General features: G+C 43.0%; 1 protein-coding gene across 1 annotated transcript; it reads right to left on the minus strand.

Annotated features, from left to right (window-relative positions):
• Positions 1–225: 225 nt before the first annotated feature.
• On the minus strand, positions 226–21,132 carry jakmip1 (janus kinase and microtubule interacting protein 1; the record flags this gene model as incomplete). Its single annotated transcript, XM_079167063.1, has 22 exons — positions 20,831–21,132; positions 15,253–15,584; positions 14,270–14,602; positions 13,560–13,721; positions 11,964–12,176; positions 11,242–11,355; positions 10,792–10,938; positions 10,476–10,646; positions 9,718–9,777; positions 8,426–8,554; positions 7,195–7,323; positions 6,903–6,986; positions 5,230–5,292; positions 4,815–4,913; positions 3,830–3,931; positions 3,690–3,743; positions 3,530–3,595; positions 3,268–3,336; positions 2,953–3,030; positions 1,725–1,934; positions 490–555; positions 226–276 (listed from the first exon to the last, which is right to left on the minus strand). The coding sequence occupies exons 2-22, from the start codon at positions 15,406–15,408 to the stop codon at positions 226–228; spliced, it is 2,556 nt and encodes an 851-aa protein (XP_079023189.1). The 5' UTR covers positions 15,409–15,584; positions 20,831–21,132.
• Positions 21,133–22,975: the final 1,843 nt, after the last annotated feature.

Below are 22,975 nucleotides of genomic sequence, written 5' to 3' on the forward strand. Positions count from 1 at the left end.
AAAAGGCAATGGGGTTTCCATGAGCTGTCTACAAATGCATAAAAAACAACTAGGTTTAGTTTCGTCCTCGCCTGCTTCCAAAGCACCTTAACACCTAAGAGAAAGGACACAGTTGTAGATTCTTTCCTCATCATTATTGTTACTAGCAACACTATAACTGTCATAAATACTGACATGATACAGAGAATAAAGGTGCTACCTGATGTGGGTCCACGGTCACTTTCATTAAGGCCAAAGAATAAATGCTAAAGAGAAAAACAAAAAGAGGAACAAAAACTAAAGGAACAAAAAGGGGTTTAATCAACAGGTGAAAAAGGGGAAAGAGAAAGACAATCAAGAAGTTAATATAACAACACACATCATCAGTACAGAAGATGTAAACTCCTTCACATTCTCTCTTGATAACCTTTCTCTTGTCACGTCACACACAGACTCTACCAGCCACAAGAGAAAGCTTCCAAGATCGAAACAAATAACGTGAATATGTACCTTTTCCTCTATTTCCTTTACTTGTCTCTTTTGCAAATCAAGCCTGTCCTCCAGCTCTCTAATTCTCTGCAAGGCAAACACAGACGTGGTTAGTGTTCACAAACTCTGTGTGAATACAGAACTAAGACCATTTGGCCAGATCTCATACAATCTAACAAAAGAAACAATTGTTAAACAGTTAATAAGACCGGAATCCAACTATTCCCGCATATGCTCCAAATACTCTGCCTCCTTCCCATCATGCCTTCTGTCTCCATGGTAGCTGCATTGGGTAAGAATGAGCTGCCATGGCAACCGAAGAGCAGATTTAACAGTGAACAGTGGAAGTGACTCCATCAGTGAGACTTGAAGCCCGAGCAGCTTGTTCACTGACTGCAGAATAACATGTTGGTGTTAAATCTTTCATCTAGCTAGAGTATATGTATAAGATACAAATTCATTGGCAAACACACAAGGACAGACTTGGAATTATAAAACTAAAAACAGCTTTTTAATTAAATACCATCCGCTCCAAATGTATCTTTGGTGGAGCTGATGCTAAACGCTTCAACCAAAACACAGCTTTACCATTCTTTAAGGTAAGAAAAACAAGCAGCTTCAGTCTTAATTACTGGAACATCGAGTCAGCCAGGACATATAAAGCCCAACTGTGGGAAAGAGGAATACATTTTACAGGACTTTTGGATCAATCTATAAACTGAAATGGTAGTTTCCAGAAACATATTTAGTTAGTAAGTATATTTCATGAGTAGCTGATTGTGATAAGTGTTCTGTGGTTAGAGATTAGGAAAACCATGTTAGTAAGTTACAGTACAACTGATCCAAATCAAATCTAAGGTGCAGTGGTTGTTGATGTACTTGATGAATCACATATACTGTACGAGCCATGGGTGTAAAACTAATGTGAGGACTGCAGAGTGGAGGGACACAGGAGGAGTGTGTGTGTGTGTGTGTGTGTGTGTGTGTGTGTGTGTGGGGGGGGGGGGGGGGGGGGGGGGTATTCAGATCACAATGATATACACACACTCACACACACACAAAGTCATTCCGTCTCATCCTGTCACTCCTCTACATAGAAACGTACAGCTAGGGTTACAGGTTGCACACACAGGGATACTGCATCTTTCTCATAGCACCAGAGGTCTGGTGGGGTCAGACGTTTCAGACAGGTACCAGGGGTCAGATTGAGGGAGGGCAGGACTCAGTAATCTGACTTTATTGGTTTTAAGCCTTACCTGCTGGGCCTGCTGTAGGAGCTCCATGCGCTCCTGTAAGATCTGACTGTCAAACTGCCGGCTCTGCCGGAGAATCTGACGCCGCAGCTTTTCCACGGCGAGCCTCAGCTCCTCCCTCTGCCTGTCTGTCAGCGACTCGGCCACCGCCTGGCATGCCGGCTGCTCCTGCTGCAGAGCGCTATACAGCGTGGCCTCCAGCTCCTCGATCCTCTGCACAGCCAGCCACATACGGGTACACAAACATACACACACACACATGGACGTGCACATGCGCATGCAGAAACACACGCAGGCATGCACAAGCACACACATGGAGGCACGCATACAAACGGATACACATATGCACACAAACGCACACACACACATACACCACTGTGACCATGGCAGATATGAGGAACATTGTTCCACTTTATATTAAGAGTTATTTAGGCTCACATGGCAACTTCATTATATCAACAACACAAACCGTGTTTTTATTCTGTCCCCTACAAATTAACTCAAGTTGCCTGGCTGTTCCAGCAGAGTTACCATGTAAAAAAAACAAGCTTTCACCAACACAATATAAAGTGGAACCATAAAGACAAACCAAAATAAAACTGACCAAGTCAGATGGTTAGAATTATATAGAGAGTGACCTCAGTGTTCACTTTTGTTTTCTGGGTGCAGCGTATTTAAGTCAGGAGGGGGAGAATGTTTTAAGATCATGCATGCTAACAAAATCTAACTTTAAATCTTATTACACCCATCCTGTCTAGAATATTTATTCAACTTCACCAGTTGTCTACTTGAATCAAGTTACACAGGATATTCATGCAGGCATTTCAACTTCACATGTTCTACAATTTTAGAGGAAGTAGATCAATGACTGGCCTTCTCAGAAGATAAAAAGAGCATTAGACCAATAAACAAGAAGCCAAATATCAATTCAGTGCCTAACATTGTTGACAGGATTTAGACTTCAGAGGTAAAAGATGCAGTATCCCGACACAATTTAACCTTTATGGAGGACGTTGCATTCATGAAGTTAAATGGGGTTCCAAATGTTTATGTCATGCCAATGATAATGTTGCACCTATGCATTCCTGAATCATTTTATCACGCAGCTTTATTCCTTGTATACAACCTTGGTTAATGTTGTAATTAATGTAAATGAGTGCATTTTGTCTATTTGAGAGGCTTTGGTCAACTTTTGTTTAAAAAGGGACAGATACTGCTCCAGGCTCCGTACCATGTAGGACTGATCCAAGGCCTGCTTCCTGTAGTCCAACTCTTCCTCGAGGAATCCCTTCTGCTTGCTGAAAAGCTCCTGCAACAAGATGTGATAATATTTAACACAGGACATGGTGTCACAAGTGAACAGAAGAGAACAGTACATACTGTAGAATCAGGAACATTTTACATCTGGGTGCTTTTTGACATTAGAACAGCACAAAAAAACAAGCTTGTTTTGTTTATACAATAGTGAATGGACTTTTGCATCGTAAAGTTGGACCGTCAAAACAAAGACTGTGTGCTCTAAATAAATGGTAAATTGATTATTCACCTTTTCATTTTCCAGGTCGATCATCTTCTGTGTGAGGGCGGTCTCTGTGCAATCTATCTGCTTCAACCACTGTACAGGGAGGAAAGGCGAGTGATTCGTGCGTTCTCAGAAGCTAAGCTAGCTGTATTATTATCATCCATCTTTAACTTTCCAGTTCACTCGAATATAGTGGCTGTTTTCAGAATAAATGAAGTATTAGAGAATATGTGTGTCCACTGGGTGTCAGCAACAACCCAACATGTCTGAGAGGCCTTTCACTCACCTTTTCACACAGTGAGATCACTGTCCCTGCTTGGATCACCGCAACCTGCTCCTCATTTCTGAGATTCTACAGAAAACACAACAGAAGTTATAAGAGTCTGGAACACCACAGATTAAAAAAATGTGTTTTTATTTCAATCCAACAGTGTGTTTGAACTCACCCCGTTATCCCCCAGGATATCCAGTTTCTTCATCAGCTCAGGAATGATTACATCCTGCAGGTCAAAACCAGACGACATGTTGACTGCGCGTCGTCTCAAAGGGAAAATAGTTTGTGTTTGTTTTAAGTGTGTTTTATCACCTTGACTCCCTCCTGGTGACAGTAGATCTGCAGGGCACTGCTGCTGTTCTCAGGGAACGCAGACATGTGAAGATTGAGGGCAGGAGATCTACGCTCCCTTTCCTAAAGAAAGTGCATACCATGTGAATACTCACACACACACACACACATCTATAAACTTCATGGCATCAGCCAGACTACAAGTCCAACTGTATTGCAATAGCTCATCTTAACATTGATGGAGGCGCACTGCGACTGACAGATACTGAATGTAACTGAGTGTGAAAAGGGAGTGAATGAGGGATTTACTTACATGACACTGAAAACATGGTCGGGATCTGCCAAAATGAAACCCATAGATTTAAATGGGAAACCAAACCACAAACAACTAGGGAGTTTGAAAACACATGCTGAAACTCAAAACTGAGAATGTGATCTCAAACAGATGCCACTCCGTCTACATTCAGACACACCCGACACATGAACAGACGCAATATCAACCGATATGAATGCCTTTCAACCTCTAGATCAGTAACCTAACTTGTTTATTAACACTAATACTAAAGAAAAAAATATGAAAATCTGTAAATTACACTTCACTGTTCATCGTTCCTTAACTATCCATGGAGATTAGCTGTAATCGTATGGAAAATGTAAACAAAACGTAGGACATACATGCAAAAATGAGAGACAAAATGAACATAGATGGGATTTAATATTAAACTTAAATACATTTTTATTCAATTAAAAATTACATTGATCTTAACACAACATACTCTCATTAAAAAAATATTCCAGTTCAGTGGAGGGGGTGGTGCACACAGCTGCCATGCAAAACAATGCAAAATACAGATGCATAAAGCGGAGGACTCAAGTGTGTGTGAGTGAACAGTGCGTCTGTCTGTCTCTCCGTCTGTCTGAGTCACTGTATGTAGGTCTTGCGTCTGGAACTGACATTGTTGTTGTCGCCTCCAGGTGACAGTTTGACAATGGTACAGTCTCTTACTTCCAGTTCAAGCACCCTGAACTCCAGCAGCTCATTCTGATCCCGGGCATCCTGAACCTCGGCCTGCAGCTTCGACTCCGCCTGCTGCAACACGCACATCTACACACACACACACACACACACACACACACACACCTTTGTTATAATGGTTTGACAAGGTTTACAAAGCATTATGAACACTAGATAAGGAATGTCCTGTAGATATCATAGTTTAGATAACTAAGAATCATCCCAAATGATCTCATAATAGCATTGAATCTTCTGAAAATGAACTTAACTTGTATGGTCAACTCATATTACGGGTTTCAAACCTTTTTGGGATCAACGTATGTACAATTAATAGAAAATTGTCAAATGCTGACAGCCGGTATTGAATACTTGCCCAAAATAATGAGTATGGACTAATGCAATCTACCTTCTCGCGAAGTTCCTGGTTGGTCCTGAGCAAGTACTGCTTCTCCTCCACCCACTTTGAATCCTGCCATGACAACCAAACACAACATCAGCAACAAATTACACTGTCAGGAAGAGGAAAGGAAGGGAAGCATCCACAACACCATCACATATACTTCCAAATGACACATGCAAATGAGACACCAACACACAGGAACAGCGTGGCAGTGGCAAAAGTTTATTGATCCAGAGAAATAAAGACCTCTCTTTAGATAACAAGTAAAGGAGCTGCATTCACAGTCATCAAGAGTTCACAGTAACAGAAGGCAATCCGAGGTGAAAAACAGCAGAGCAGCAAATCAAATTCACAGATGGATCAAGCCAGTGGAACAGGCAACATGCAGAAAACGTGCAGTGACAAAGGGAAAAACTTCACAACAAAGAAGAAACAAAGAGTAGTGATATGAGTCATAATCATTTTAATGTCCCTGATGATAGTCAGTAGGTAATAATTAAGGTGCTAAATTATAAAGTTATTTTAATCTACTAGCTGTATGTCTTTGGACTGTGGGAGGAAGCCGGAGAACCCAGATAGAACCCACGCAGACTCCACACAGAAGGCCCGTCCAGCCTGGGAATCGAACCCAGAAGGAGCCAGGCATCACATTCACATGCAGCAGCATTTTCATAATCAGAAAAGGTAAAACATTACTGATTCAAGATTTTGTATATATGTATTGCATCTTTTTTTTCATCTGACCTGCCGTTTTCAATTTTTGCAGAATCCAATTTTCTTTGTAGGAATTATAATTGATTGTTAAATGTATTATTGAAAAATAATTTCAACCGTTCTTAGGTCACTGTGATCCGTCAAAAAATGTAAATGTTGTCTTTTTACTTTATTGTCATCTACAGTGGTTAGTTACATAAAAAAACACAATCCAAATGATTAGAATGTAAATGATTATCTAAAAACTTTTGATAAAAAAAATTCTGTGCAGTAGTAGTTCTAACTATGTATTACAAGATGTTTAGAGCTAGTGTTAGGACGTCAAACCGGTCAAAGGCCTAGTTCCCTCTCCTACATATTTTTTATATATTGCTGTAAAAACATCTTTATTTATGCATCTTTTTCACAAAATTATATTTGAATACATCATGATAGTGTTTTAATTTACCTTCGCCTAATACTCATTTTTACTGAAGTGCTGGAACGCATCATAATGCAACCAAATGCAACCTCCGTTAACATTAGCTGGGCTGTTGTTGCTCCACGGCTTATTTTGGACTGGCAGTTGTGCAGTTGTGACAATTTGTGAGCTTTTTTCAGTCACGTTGAAGAACTTCCACACTGACACATGGCCGATCAGCTGAAAACCGAACGGTAACAATCGGCAACCGATCGATTGGTGCATCTCTACTAGTGTGTCAATGTCTTCATAGCTGGCAGGAACCAGAGTGGTTTAAGCCTCCTCTCAAGGCTCATCATCACTGAAAGGCCCAATAATAAGAAACAGTACCAACAAGGAGGGACAGAGTGTGCGGAAAGAACATGCGGAAGTGACATCAGAGGATTCTGCGGCAGACCCGGTCAGCATAGCGCCCGACTAGGAGCAGAGCAGCCAGACAGACATGCAGGAGGCCCAGCGAGAGCAGCACCAGGGAGCTCCTGTCACCATCCCCCGTCTTTGTTACCTGCCCCCTCTCGGCCAGGGCCTTCTCCAGGTCGACCATCTTGGCCTGGCAGCTGCTGAGCTCAATCTGCATCTGCTCACGTGTCTGTGGAGGGAGAGATCAGCAATCAGGGAAGATGCAACTTTACATTCCTGAAAACATATACTTTAATAATTTACTAGACTTGGACGTTACAGTACATTCACTTCCTGATGTCCAAAGTACGTATAGTTTTTTTTACAAAAGGAAAGAAAAACGTTTGTTGTTGGATCATGGCTAAACGGTGCAGAGTGATAAATGTGGTAGTACAAACCCTGGCCTCCCTCTCAGCATCCAGAGAGCCCCCCGCCTGCTCTTGGAGAAGAGCGTAGGCCCGCTGGAGAGCCTGGTACTCTCTGGTCAACTGACGGAAACGAAGCTCAGACTCTTCACGGCAAAAAGTCTTTATGCAAGGAAAATATAAATGAAAGACATTAAAGATATATTAAAAAGAGACAGGGTCAAACAAACACACAAACCTTTACCGAAACTAAATATAAGCCCGTCAGTTGTGCTCAGGTACTACACTCTACACGCTGGAGCCCCCCCAAGGTTGAGTGCTGAGCCCACTGCTGTACTCCTTATACACATCAGACTGTTTGGCCAAACACAGATCCAACACCACAATAAAGTTAGCTGATGATGACACAGTCGTGGTGGGCCAGATCTCAAATAATGACGAGGCGGCATATCTGGACATCAGTCAAACCAAAGAGCTGATTGTGGACTGTGCCAGGAAGCGTCAAAGGTCCACTGGAAATCAACAGGACTCCAGTTTGACCAGCTTCAAGTACCCTGTGGTGCATATTATCGAGGACTATAAATGGACTACCTCAGACAGCTGAGGATAATCAAAGTTTCACAGAAACCCATTTCCTTGACTGCACTGCAGTGAAGAGCATCCTGACGGAGAGATTAACCGTCTGTTATGGCAACTGCTCCTCTCAGGATGGAGACACTACGTGCACCGCACTCCCCTCCCTGCAGAGCCTACGCAACAGGAGGTGCATGAGCAGAGCGAGGAGAATAAAAGGAGCCCCACCTTCCCAGAAATGGATTGTGGACACACAGAGACTGATTTTTTCAGTTCCCCCCCCCCCCCCCCCCCCCACAGGCTATCAGAGCCTTGAAAAATGAACAATAAAGTCTCGATGGAAAATATACCCAAGGACATTCACCTATGTATATACCTGCAATACAGCCATTTACAGCCACTTCACATATTTACTTTCCCATTAACTTTAAACTAGTTTGTATACGTTTACTAATTTGTATATTTAGCTCATTCTGGTAAATCTTTTACAGGTGTTTTGTTTACTTAGCTATTTATAATTTCTTCTACTTGTTCAACATTTCACTTTAAGTAACTTACTTGCATGTATACGTGACAAATCAAATCTCTTGAATCTTATATGTCAATATTTATGCAGTACATCTTTTCGTTGTTAGAACTGTAGAATATAGTTTAAATTGATTCTTTCAATGTAGACAGAGGGTTTTCTTACCTCTTCCAAATCCTCCTCTGGAGTTGCAGGCGTGCGGTCAGTGAGGTCAGTGTTGTAGGAGGTCAGAGAGGAGGTCTCAGAGTCTATCGACTCCTCATCAAATCCAAAATACGTCTCCACAACATGCCTCTGCAAAAAGGAAGAGGGGAAAACAGAGAACAAGCACATTGTTAAAAAAACAAACAAACATACATTCTGTTTGAATTCAATAAAGCTTTGAAATCCACCACACACAAAAAAAAAAGCTTCATTTTGTACAGTTATTGCTTATTCACCAACATTTTAGTAAATCTGATCATATCAGATCAGGTCTCCGGTGCTCGTTTACGTCTTTGTTTCTATCAACGTTTTCAAAGCCCACCGAGTCCTTACCATCGTGTTTATAAGTCATCTCCTGGCAACCAGAGAAGTACAGGCAGACGAGGGCACAGAGGCAAATAAAGGCCGAGAAGTAGAGGATGAGTAGGATGTACTCCGTCATGTTGCTACTTGGCCAAAAACAGCAACACAAACCTATAAAGAATATCCCCAAAATACGTCTATCGTATCTTGGGCTGTACCAGCTGATATGTACGGAGCTCCGGGGCCTTTCGTAACGTCCAGAAAGTGCAATTTCTTTCCGTTGCACTCCCACACAAAGTGAAAAAAACAGACAACAAAGCTTCTGGTTACAATCAAAGTACTCCTACAGAAAAATGCCAGCTTCTCCTTTTTGTCTCCAAGCTCAAGTAAGCAGTCCAATAAAAAAAAGCCGCTCTGCCCAACCCTGTATCCACCTCGACAAGGTGACAAACTGGTTCTAGCAGGAGAGGTGGGAGAAAACAACTGACAAGCATCTACAAACTCCTCCTAGCAACATCAGAGAAAATGTCCCCTGGTGTTTTAGCCCAAACATGCATACACCCAATTAGTTACCAGAATCCCTTTTCTCTCTTTATTCACACACAGGGAAGCACAGATAACAAACTGTTGCACACAAGTTAAGTTAAACACGGTCGTATGATACATAAAAATACATAAAATAAAATAAAGCAACATCGAAAATAAATAAATAATTGTCCTCTAGCTGTGGTGGTTGGTTCATGCAGGAGCTGCATGTGTGCTCAGCGTGATGCTCCCACCTGTGAGGGATACTGTCATCACCATCTCCTGAGCCCAATTAAACACAAACAGGCTCAGAGACACACACACACACACACACACACTCAATTAAAAACCTTTCTTAAAGATCAGTCAATCTCAGATAAGGTAGTTGCTTAGTTATGCACCACTGGCCATTTGACGACACTTACTTTAGACAGTTTGGGAGGTTTCCTCCGGTTCTTTTTGCTCATCACCAATCGGTCACGTTCCTGAAGGCAAACACACAGTCGATCAGCCTCACGTCTGAGCTTTAGACGCGGTGAGCTGCATAGGCTTCACACAGCTCCATCAAAACGACAACCATAATCACAACATAGTATTTCATGCAGCAGTGTCTGCAAATAAGAACACAAGAAAATCAAAATCAAACTGTACTGATAATTGAGATGAAGTGATAACGGTGGACAGCAAACAATATTATCAGAAGAATGAAGCATGGAGGTCGACTCCCTTGTGATGAGTCGGGCTGTGATGAAGGTACAGAAAATAGTGTTGGAAGATGAATAAATGAGACATTTCTCTGCTAATTAAGAGATTGTGTAGAAATGTTCGGACACCAATCATACACTGCACCAAACAACTGCCTCTTCTGAAAATATATAACCTTTTCCTTTAATCCACAGGGATCCAAAAGGCACAGAGGAAGAAATGATGGGCTAGTGCTGGTAGTCCCTGATAAACCAAAACGTCTTATGGAGACAAACTCACAACACAGATTCAGATAATCCTAATATCTGACAGCCTCTATCGGCCAGTCCTATCCCATTATACGACAATCTTTGATTCTCTTCCAGAAAATCTTCCAGGTTATATGTTAAAAACAGCAACACTTGACACACATTAAAGCCAATTAGAATTCTGATTTATTTCTTCACAAAATATAATGTGGTTTGAGTAAACTCCGGACCTGCGTGAGCTCATCAATGATGCCACGTTGCTCCGAAACCTGCAGCTTCAGGAACTCCACTTCCTGTTCCTCGTGGGCATGACTCAAGTCTGTCAGGGAGCTTGGCCGCTTCAGCTGCGACTGAGTGGATTGTTGCTGTGGGGGGGGCCGAGAGGAGGCGGCTTTTTCCTTCTGAAGGAGAGAGACAGAGAGAGAGAGAGGCGTCACGTAATGATGCTTCTCCTCAAATAGCTAGCTAGTACCTTTTTGGTGATAGAGAGAAGAGGAAAACAACCGATGGGTAGTGGTAGTAAAAGATATTCTGAATGCATCTCACCATCTCGGCGTTGTCTCGGCTCAGGTTCTTCAGTTTCTCCTCCATGCGTTGCAGCGTTTGCATGAGGTCGTCATTCTTCTTGGACAGCCGCTTGTTCTTCTCAAACATGGGCTTCATCTGGCTCTCGGCCTCTCGCACCCGCTTCAACTGGACGGAGGAAGGAAACGGGGAGGGGAACCAATGTAATCTTAAGTCTTTTAGTGACAAGGAATTTACAGTTTGAGCAGGAGAGGCAAGATGAAGGCTGGAGGGCTGAGAAAATATGTTTTAAAACACATTTCATAGGCATGTATGTTTATTTATGTGTGTGTTTCTGTACTCTTAGTGTAACAATGTGTGTCCTATAATCACTGCATGTATTTATGTCCGTGCGTGTGTGTGTGTGTGTGTTTATTTGCATCCCTATAATCACTGAATATGTGCTCTTCTGTGTGCGTTAGTGTTTCTCACTAGCTCATTCCTCTCGTCGGCCAGCAGCGCATTTCTGTCCTCCAATTTCCTGATGATCGAGTGGAGCTCCGCAATCTTCAGCTGGAACCTCCTCATGTCCCGCTCCTCCACCTCCTGTGGAGCGAGGGGGAGAGGAGAGGAGGAGGAGGATGAAAACTAAAAAAGGGAGTGCATGCAGGCAGGAGGAAGGCAGGTAATCGAGGTGGATGGGAAAGAGGAGGTGATGGGATGAAGGATGAGATGCCATTTCACTGTGAAACTGTGGACCCGTGTGTGCAGTATACACAATATACACAGTATATCCACATGCTTCTCATGAATGTATGAGCTGTGTGTGCAGGTGAGACTTAATGTACAGGTTTACGATATTGTTTATACGACATATGATTGATGTTTTTCCTTGTAACTAGGGAAAAATGAACAGTCAAAGTCCCGGAGATTCATTTTAATGAAAATGGTGGGGTGGGTCCTGCCATAAAGACTTGCTAAAGAAACAAAAACATAATTTTCAATGTTTTAGAGCCCAATTAAAGGTTAAATCAAGGACTAAAAAAAGTATAGTTTTTTTCTATGATGAAAATAATATCTAAATCACCAGTAAAAGAAAAAAGCCTTCAAGAATTCATGTTCGTCTAATACTGTGACATAACTTTAATTCCTGTAATTTGGTCTCATGTGCACATTTGAGAATGACATGCACCTGTACAGATGCATGTGTATACCTGGTTGTTGAGCAGGTCCGAGTTGTCCCCCAGCCCAGGCACCAGCTCTCTCTTTGGGCTGCCGTGGTTGTGTCTCTCAGCCTCTCGTACGTGACCCAGCTGCTCGTCCAGAGCTTCCTTCTGAAGCTGAAGCTTCTGGGCGTAGCCGGCCTGCAGCCCCAGCTCCCTCTCCAGGGCACACATCACCCGGTCCTTCGACTTCAACTCATCCATCTATCAGAGGGATGGATAGGGACACGGTGGTGGAAAGACATATTAAGATTACTGGAATAAGGTGTATTATATAGTGCACATACTTCCGAGATCATGTTGATGGAAATACATGAAAAACGTTTATGAAATTCAGCAAAAAGTGTGTCTGGTTCATATGAAGTACATTGTTCTTCTGTTTTATTTATGTGCAAACAATTGGGTTTAAGTCCCACACTGGCTACACCTTTAGTCGAACAAGATGCATGCTCCGTTGGCTCCGTGAACAGCTTAAGAGAGCGACAGTGTTTTAACTTTTTATAAAATATAGTGCTCCAGCTGTGATTCATTTATGAAGCTTTGCTCTTGCTGTGTGTGTTCACGCAACTTCTTCTGACAAATGTTCCCTCTACTTCCCTCTGTATTATATTCTTTAACGTTGTTTTTTTCTGCACTGCCTGGTCTCCCTCAATGAGCCATGCTTTACTATTTTACTACTCTGATTCCAAATATTATTACGTCTCCTTGCTCAAACATTCATTTACAAACAATAATACATGATGTAGTCACACTGTATGTAATGGGGTTAATGAGTAACTGCAGCATGTATACAGAGTTCTATTTTTGCAGATAAGAACCACATGTTGAGATAGACAACACAGCAATTAGCCTCTAGCCTTCATTCAGGGTCAGTGAGATAAACTTCAGAAGCAGGAAAACGGATGATGGTGGACTCTTGGTGAAATTGTTGTTGAGGCAGACAAGGAATAAATAACAGCTGCAGGGTTTGTCAAGCTAACCTATCCCAGGAATAATATGATATGGTTTATGGAGTCATTTAATGAAGGTTAGCTTATTGTGACGGTGTGACAACAGGACACTCTGCAGCGAAGGCCCAAGGAAGTGATCATATACTGTATGGGATTGAATTTTAAAAGGCCCTGAAGACCAATTTTCTCAATGAGCTTCGTACTTATTGAGCATTACTGCAAACATTTTATGACAGAGATAGAACAGTTATTTTAATTTCATTTCAGAGATGTCTGTCAACAACCTTTTAACGACAAACTAACTTACTACTTTAACTACATGTTCATTTAAATAGGATGACACTTGTGGACGTTTGCCTGGTTTGCTTATTTGGGCCCGGGCAAGTAGATACTGTAAATATAAATATGTGAACTAACCTACGAAGGTAAATAAAGGTTAAATAGACTAAATCATTTCGAATAAATGTAAATGATTTGTAACATATTTTATGCTGTAAAAGAATCACCAGCAAGTGTACTGTCAACTGTGTCTTAAGGCCATATTTGAATATATTGCTAGTGGCCTTATCCGTTAAAGATAAGACGTACTGTATGCAGTGTCTCTAATGTGTGTCGTCCCAGCAGCATGAGGCCTCACCAGTCGGCGGATGTCTCTCTCACAATCACGTTTGATGCGGTGCACCTCATCCTGGTGCTGCTGGTAGGCTGTGCGGAGATCTGCTGCTTTGGCTTTATCGGCCTGCAGAGCATTTGCATGCGCCTCTTCAGCTTGCTTCCTGACTGTCTTTTGCTCCTGGATCTTAAAAAAAAAACAAAAAAAAAACAGATAGAAACACATAGACAATAATATTAAGACACACAAAACCCAAAACAACAAAGAGAGTGACACTCACACATGTATAAACACACGTCCTATCCCATTAGACAGTTGTAATGATAGATGTCCTGTTTGTCTGGAAAGACTGCATCGAAAACAATAGCTTGGCAACAGGCTTTTCCACCCTGTTTCCTGTTTTTCAGCAGCAAATTCACAAAAGTTGACACAGTCCCACACCAACAAACACACACACACACACACACACACACACACACACACAAAATACACATGCCAACAAAAAAATGTCTTATATATACAATGCCCTCAGAAAATATCCAATCTGCAAAACTCATTCTATAACAAAACAAACAAACCACCGAAGTGGACCGAGCTCTAGTTTATTAGAAGCAGAACATACTAGATACGGTTTGACAGCAGAATTACAGTTAATACTTACCACGTTCACATTAGTCTCTATTGAAAACATAATTAATACTGCATTACCGTCCCCTATACATGCTATGACCTACCTCCTGCTGGAGCTTTATCCTCTCCCCATCAAAAGCTCTCCTGGCCTCCTCCCGAGCCTCTCCGAGTAGAGCGTTTTTGAGCTTGTCGGCGGCTCCGTCTCTCAGAGCGTTCACGAGCCCCTGGAGCCTCTGCGCCTCGGCATCCTTGATCTTGATGGCCCGGGCCAGCTCCACTTCATGCTGCCGAGCGAGGGTCTCGCGGGCGGCCGCTATCTCGCGGAGCTTTTCTTCGTGGAGTTTGGCGCGCAGGTCGGTGAGCGCCACAGCGTGCTTGTGCTGCTCAAGCTCCCGAGCCTGCCGCTGCTCCTGGAGCCGCTCACGGAGCTTACATACCTGCGGAGAGTGGGACATTTTGCCGTTAAAGTTGCATTGGAATTCAATCAAGCAGTCATTATCATACAAATCACAGGCCGCCAGTGTGTTCATCTATTTGCCCCCAGACCAAGTGCTGGCAGTCTAAAACAAAACGGATGTTTATTCCTAAACAGGGAGCAATAGACACATAGAGAACAGATATAGCTGAAATGAATGTTAATTCAAAAAGAATTTTGCTTGCGTGCACGTCCCAACATCTTTGTCTGCTTATCTTATCATGAACATCTATTCCATTCAATGCATCTGTATACTTGTCCCACCTTAACTGCCAATATTATACTTTATGCCCTGCTGTTGGCATTACATCCGTTGCTCCACATGCCCTCTTGCAGATGTTTTTTCATGCTCAGTGCATACGTTTAAAGCTTGCCCCAGTAAGAGCTGACTCCAGGTCCTGTTACTGCTAAGTACAACCATGACGGATGCAGAGAAGTGAACAGAGGCCCCAGAGAGGTGGTTTGTGTGTCAATCAGATGATACAAGGAGAGGCAAACCGCCCAGACAGCTTTTCCAAGACTATGTACAGTGATAGCCTGCACATAGTCAGGCCTAACAGCCACTGAATAAATATCATGCTGGTTGGCCATGTGGCGTACGCTCCTCCTCACCTTGCCCCGCTCTTGCTGCAGCTCAATATGGGTGTCCAGGACTTTGCTCCTCAGTTCCTCGTTGGTGGCCTGCACCGAGTCGGTCATCGCCTCCGATTTGTCCAGCTTCCTTCCCTTCTTAAGGGGCGGAGCCGCAGAGGGCGTGGTTGAGGACATCGCAGTACGGCCGCCCAATCAGGACGGACATGGAATCCAAGGTGTGGCGAAAAAAGGAGGAGAGAGTCAATCGCTGCTCCACCTCCGTGCGTGGCCCTGCATCATCATCATCATCATCATCATCATCATCATATCGTTGTCAACTCTACATCATTGCTGGAGGTTGCTGAGAGTTTCTGTTTGAGAGAGAGAGAGAGAGAGACGGACAAACAGAGAGAAAAAGAAAAAGTGTGAGTCCGTGTTAAAAGCAGGGTTACACCAAACTACTCTGCACAATGCACTGGACACAAGCCACATGACGCACTACAGCCTGGGGAAAACAGACTATTTTTGGGACTACCATTTACACTCTCGGTCACCCTCCTCTCTAATATACACATGTGGCGTGGGCCATTTATTATCACCTTATTCCAGTCCCTGGACTGTACTTAGGAGCCTCATAGTGCATGAAAATGTGTCTGATGGTCTCTAGCCTCTCAAATCACTTCTCTTGACTAATAAATGAAATAATTAACCTTCATCCTGCAGTCTGTTCTGTACCTGCTCACATATTATACAGAATAAAGAGCCGTCGTGTCACTGTAGTCCACTTAGAAATAAATGACTGTTTCAAATAGATAAGAGATTGATTTTGTCTTGAATCTTTGGACCAGGTGAATGTAGAGCGCAGTTGCCTCGATTGCTCTCATTTGATCCTTCCACTTCATCCATCAGTGCAATATAATTGCAAGATTTGTCTCCACCTTTCCTTTTCTGATCATACAGGATTTACTGCAGAGAGCGTTATTTTTCTCCTTATATGAGCCATTATACAAAACATCAGCAGCCGCAAATCTTCTCAAATGAAAGCTAAACAAGAGAATGGTCACAATTATTTGATTATCAAAACAGTTGCAAACAATAAGGTTATCAAAACAAGGCAAATACATGAGGATCTATGATGACTAGAAGTTCTCTCTACTCATTCTTTTTTTCCCCACTGACTACCGTTGTGTGATCCGGTGTATTTTGGGCGTATTTCGTTATGAATGACACACATTCCCTGAGGTAAACGTAGACTCCTTTAATCTCTCCCTGGAATGAATTGTGACCCAGTAACCTTCCAGTTCTTTCTGCTGACTATTAAATGAATAATGCAGCGATAAGGGAGCTAAAGCATTAAGACTGCGTGCGTGCGCCTCCATCTTTAACCACACGCACACACACACACACACACACGTTACCAAACATTCATACAACATACACAGATGGCAGCAATAGTTACCAAGGCAACCCTTGCTCTCAAAAACTCCATTCCTCTCAAAGGATGACGGGAAGGAGGAGTGTCACGGTGGATTTGAAACAAACAAGAGATACACACAACGGCGTCGTACAGGGGCTGAAAAAACACATGTACACACACACACACACACACACGATTTTGTTATCTGGTTCAATCTCTGAGGTTGACTGAGAGACAGAAATGCAGTGATGCTTGAGGGCGAGGAAGCTTTCTTCCACATGGATTCTTACAGAGCACACACAGTCAGACATTGGAAACCCATGGGGATGGATGGAGGAGGATTAAGCCTATAGGAGAGAGAAGAGCAGGAGCAAAGTGGAACGTCTACCAGAGAGGGGAACCAACCTTCCACCATCTCCCCCCCCCCCCCCCCTCTTACATCCCTCCACCCCCAATTGCTGGAATAGTGATGGTTACTGAGCCGAGGCAATCAGTGATCTCGCTCTCATTCACAGAGACAGAGAGAGAGACAGAGAGAGAGACAGAGAGAGAGACAGAGAGAGAGACAGAGAGAGAGACAGAGAGAGAGAGATCATTCACACACAGAAAGCACTGACACAAGCACACACTCTCTCACACGGAACAACTAGAGACGGATACAGCTTTACATCTATGCACACAAAAGCTCTCTACACTTATTCTCATCACTGACAAACATGTCTTTATTTACAAGACGTCAATAGAATTGACTCACATGTGTAGCGGAATTTGCGCACGTAATTTACAAGGACAAAGAATTGTTTTGCGTCCACTTTCCACCCTGATACTGATTTAAGCATGTTGAAGCATGTTGAAGCATGTTGAAGCATGTTGAAGCATGTTGAAGCATGTTGAAGCATGCCTATGCCACCATCAGAGACCAAGTGTACCCACGCTAAGATGGCCAAGAGGCCTAGTGGATGGTTTCACTGTTTTTTCTTTATCTACATGTTTCACTTGATACGAGTCCAGATTCGTATATGCCGTCAACCACACACAGTTCCCACAAAGTGCTCTGCAGCCACACATGTTCCCAAGCTGGCAGCCAGAACCAAACTCTAAGAGTTTATAGGGGAAACTGGGACATTTTATAGATACAAACACCTTTAATGTTAGTTCACGAAAGCCAGCACAGGCCACGTAGCTTAAACTACTTCATGTACGCCAACACATAAACAATTTTATGTTGCACTAGAAAACGCAAATGTTTAACAAAAACCTTTCAACAGATAAGATCAAAGAGTCACCATCGACCCCGCTATCACCCACATGTAGCTGATGTGATCCAATGTTCATAACTGCAGAAAATGATGACTCATCAGTTCAATCACAAGTCATTTTGTGCAAAGAGTAAAACTGAAAGAAGTGCAGCTAAATGCAGACAATCAGCTCAAACAACGGAGCTACATCAGTCGATGGTGAGTGCAAGAAAGAAGTAATGAAGAAACTCTGCAGCAGCTGAGCAGTTTCACAATCAAGCAAATTGCAGCTTGAGAATGAGACTCTTAAAAAAAAAAAAGAGTCTGCAACAAAATGCGTCGATCAGCATCAATACAGGAGCGTAAGAATATTAGTTGGAGCTCTGCATAATCAAGGTTTTATCCTGGTACCCGGCTACGATGTTGAAATCTTGATCCCCTTACAACTGGCTGAACAAAGAGTGACAAACCTATAGGTAGGTAGTTTCATAACCGCCTCAGGAAATCCCTGTTCTCGCTGTAAAATGGCGTGCCTGTGGTGTAACGGGGTTACAGCAGTACACAGGAAGATTTAGATTTTGGAAAATAATAATAATCATAAATGAGTGGTTGCTGAAGAATGTCACCGTGATGAATAAACACGCATACTGGGATTAGATTTAGACTTCCATAAAAGGCATGATGAGGAGATATTTGTCCATAACTGGCTACAAAAAGAGAAAAAACCTACAATTCTTTTGCGTAAACACAACATTTAATGTAGATTTAAATGAGTGATTTGATTACACGTCTGTGTTGTAAAAATAATATGTAATAATGCACTTTAATAAGGCTTTGTTCTTTAGCAGAGGTTATTAATAGGTTATTTATATAAGTATTGTATGTATAAGTTGTTTCATATGAAGTAAAAGCTGTTGGGTACACAGATGTCTTTGCAATGAACACAAGTTTATTACACACACTCACAGATGGACCTCCTTGAAGCTAGACAGACCACACACACACACACACACACACACACACACTCCCATAGTGTCAAACATTAACTAGACTTCAGTGAGATACAGAGGCTCAATAAATAGATAAAAGAGCTGCAAATGGGAGCTGAAACAAAGACTCATTGCTTCTCAATCTAGGTAACAAAGTCAACATATATATACTCCTGTTTATACAGCACATTGGTTACAATGCCTCATAGGCTCATACGTACATATCGACACACATGCATTCTCATTGTAGTCATATTAGCATCAGCAGAAGGTAGACTGTCAGAACACTCCAGACACACACACACACACACACACACAGCAGTCTAGCGATGCTCCAAAGACACTGTAAAGATCCCACTGAGAGGCTGAGCAGCCAAGTGCAGCACTAGTGGAGCATATGATCTACAAACTACTATGTCGGCAGAATTATTGACCCCGATGACTAGTCAACCCAGACATATCAACACGAAGAAGTCTCTCTCGCTCAGTGTCTGTTTCACATACATACATGCCACCGACTCACCGTTATGCTATCGTTAGTCTTATTGCTCAGGGTTTAGATCTATAGCACCTACTAACCTGTCATTCATTGCTGGAGGTGTGCCATTATGGGCCGTGCATCTATATATGTGCACGTATAGGTTTGCATGCGTGGGTGCATCTATGTGTATGTTAGCAGTAATAGCCTCTTTCCCCTCAGGAACACATGATAGTGCAGTCAGTAATGTGATTAACCTTGCGCCTCTCTCTCTCTCTCTCGTTCTAACTACACAGCCAGCACATTAATCAGTACTGGCTGGTGACGCAAACATTAATACACAGACATTTACCTATCTGTACCACTCTTTGCATAAAGAATACCCTCTTAAGACATGAAGAAGTAAGATGTGGGCATAGCTCACAGGGATTAACCTGGTAGCAGCCCCTTACTCAGGAAAGCATGTGTGTGGACGGTAAGATTATGAATGACGAATAAGTTGGATGAATTAAATTAGGGAGAGGAATGTGGATTATAGGGCAGCGGTAAACAGGACTCCTGTGAATGTCGGCATTCACTGATGTTATACCTCTAGAGTAGAGAAGTCGGTTGAGGTCAGGGTGAAGAAAACAACATGAAACCATCATAAATAGACAGTAAGAATAGCGTCCTGTCACAATAATAAGCATAGATGTGTTCCAGTGCCTGCATGAGAGCGATACCCCTACTTTAAAAAAAGACACATCATTAGCACAGTATGTATGCATCATAGTTTTAACAGGCTGATCAAACAGAAGTGAGTGTGCAACACATGTTGTCTGTCCACTGGGGCGGATTTACGAGCCCCTGGAGCAGAGCTGTTATCACAGACAGGCAGAGTCCATGCACGGCAGAGGACTGGTGTGGTATAAGGGGACATGGTGGCGATGTTGGCGATGGTTTAAATGCCAAGTGGCCCGCTCTCTAATGAGCTGTCAAATGGGGGATTATAGGCTAGAGGAGCGCGTCTACACTGCTGACAGCCTGCCTTGTCCGGCTTGCCAACCACACCCCACGGGGACATGCATGGGGGCTGCAGCTGCAGCAGCATCCTCCAGAAGTCCCAGGTCGGATGTCCGCGTGCACTCTGTAACGTGTTGATGTTTCCGTGTGTGTGTGAACCGACTGTCATGTAGCATTTCCACCGTGCTGCTCCCGGTGTGACCACAGACTATAATGTGATCCACGGGGGGGGGGGGGCGCTAGCTGGTAGAGTCGGCCAGAGACCAGAGAAGTCCCACAGGTTCACGATGCAGACAAAAATGTGGGTCGATATGAGGCTTGGCAGTCAACGTCACTGTCGGTAGACCCACAGCTCTCAGACATGATGTCGGTGGGTCTCTCTGTGTCCGTATCTAGCAGATGCAACGCGGATGTCGGATACATGTCACAGCAGCTAACACCCTGTCAGAGTCTACGCGAAGTTATCTGCGATTACAGACCGAGCACAACTTACCTGAAATGGAGGTCTGGTGGTTCACAAGTGACCCGATGTTGAAGCGTCGCTGCCTGGCGTTAATTCGCTTTACATCCAGGAAGAGAGGCTGGATGAATTAACTCGCCTCCAGCTCGTAAAAAGATGCCGGGCTCGGCTAACTGCTAACAGCGACCCGGTTACAACTTTATTCCTCGGATATTACACACATTTCCCAGCAGTGAACAGTGGACTGAAGTTGTATTTCCACCACTGATATTATCCTCTAGCTACAAACTGGATTCAGCTTCAGGCTTCTCCTCCTCTCGCGCCGCACGTTGACATTTTCCTCCACGCCCACACACACACACACACACACACACACACACACACTTGAGTGCACGCGCGACGTCATCCGTTCCTATACATTTCAAACACACGAGTAGAAAAATAAATAAATAAATAAAACAGTTTCGTTGCCCCGTGTGTCGACGTGAACATGGGGAGGGGGGGGGGGGGGGGGGGGGGGAACCGCCGGGCGGGCGTCGCCGGTATCGTGATAGAAGCGCGACACCTGACTGCGTGTTCAAGAATGACACCGCGCGCGGTTAATGCGTGTACACGCAGCCAGTGCGGGAGAAACGTGCGGCGTCAGGGCGTCACGGTAGACCGAGCATGTATGTTACTAAACATGATACAAACACACCAACACAAGAAGACAGTATTTGAAAGACATAGTGAGGAGACAGAATTAACAAAGGTTTGGAAAAAAGGATTTGTCAATACAATGTTTAGCTATTAAAAAAATAAACGTAACATTATTTTCTTGAGATACCCACTGAAACAAAGTATTACCTTATAAGGCTAAAGTTGCCAATAACAGCTTCTTTTTATATATTTCCTTTCTATCTGCAAGGGTTTGTTTTACTTTTTGGTAATATTTAAACGTCTTTCATTTCATGAATTCATCTTCTTTAATATTGTATATGTGCATTTTCACCATAATGTTTAAAATGTTATTAGTACTCTTGTATCGTGGCTCATTGTTTTGTACCTGATGTAACCTACACTTGCTGTACATGAGATGATGATGATGATGATGGTGATGGTGATAGCCAATATATTATAATATAATGGTCACTATTATTCTTGCCAGGGATCGTTGTAAAAATAACTTGTTTTTTTATAAGTAAAAGGTATTAAAGGTTAACCATAATCATCATTGTATCCTCACTGTATCTTAATCTATAACAGTAATGCATTGAAACTAAAAAGCTTCACATAAAGGTACCGTAGGCCTCCTAATTCTGTATATTTATTCAGGACAATGTGACTCGTCAAATTATAGAATTCAGTGGAAAAAAAATCTGACAACATGAAAGCGGTGTGTGTGACCCAGATTCTGGAGGATGCATTACTTACGCACAGCCGCCTGTCGCTGCCTCTCCACACTGTGCCTGTCTGTCTGCCATTCAGCGCACCATGACGGCTCTCTGCGGCTGCAGCATATGTCCATTGCTGCAGGGCAACGTAGGTCAAAGGAAGTGGAGGGAGAAGAGCAAACAGTCAGTGATGAGTTGTAATTGTCTAAACATAATGTCCTCTCCTGCAGTGGTCATTCACTCATCCAGAATTGGTGTACCAGCGGGCATTTTCCCAGGTTGTGCACTTTATATGTATATGGAACATTATTTGAGTGGTAAAACAGACAAGCTAAGGGGGCGAGTTTGGAGTATTAAGCTGCACTCCATTCAGGGTCCTGCTGAGGCCAGCAAACAGACATCCAGATGGAGAGATAAAGTGAAAAAACATTGTGGTTGCAGGCAGAGAGAGACGGGGAGAGGGAGGGATGTGTATCCTGCTTTGTTTTGGTGAGGGATTGACTCAAAGAGTGAATGTATGTCAGAGAGCGGTAATGACTGTTTCTTTTAATTGTTTTGCCTGAGGTATTTTTACTGTTTACCGCAGCATGGTATTTTGGGGGTCTGCAGTTTTTGTACCACACTCTCTCTCTCTCTCACTCTCTCTCTCTCTCTCTCTCTCTCTCTCTCTCCTGGAGATTTCACAGAAAACGGATAAAGGAAACTTTATTCTATTTTACGTCACAGTAACCTTGTGATTAAGCCATGCGATAACTCTTCTGCAGATAATAGAACAACCCCAGGTGTTATTAGATTCAGGGTATAA

Source organism: Pholis gunnellus (assembly GCF_910591455.1).
Source record: "Pholis gunnellus genome assembly, chromosome: 10".
In the NCBI taxonomy this organism is placed as follows: domain Eukaryota; kingdom Metazoa; phylum Chordata; class Actinopteri; order Perciformes; family Pholidae; genus Pholis; species Pholis gunnellus.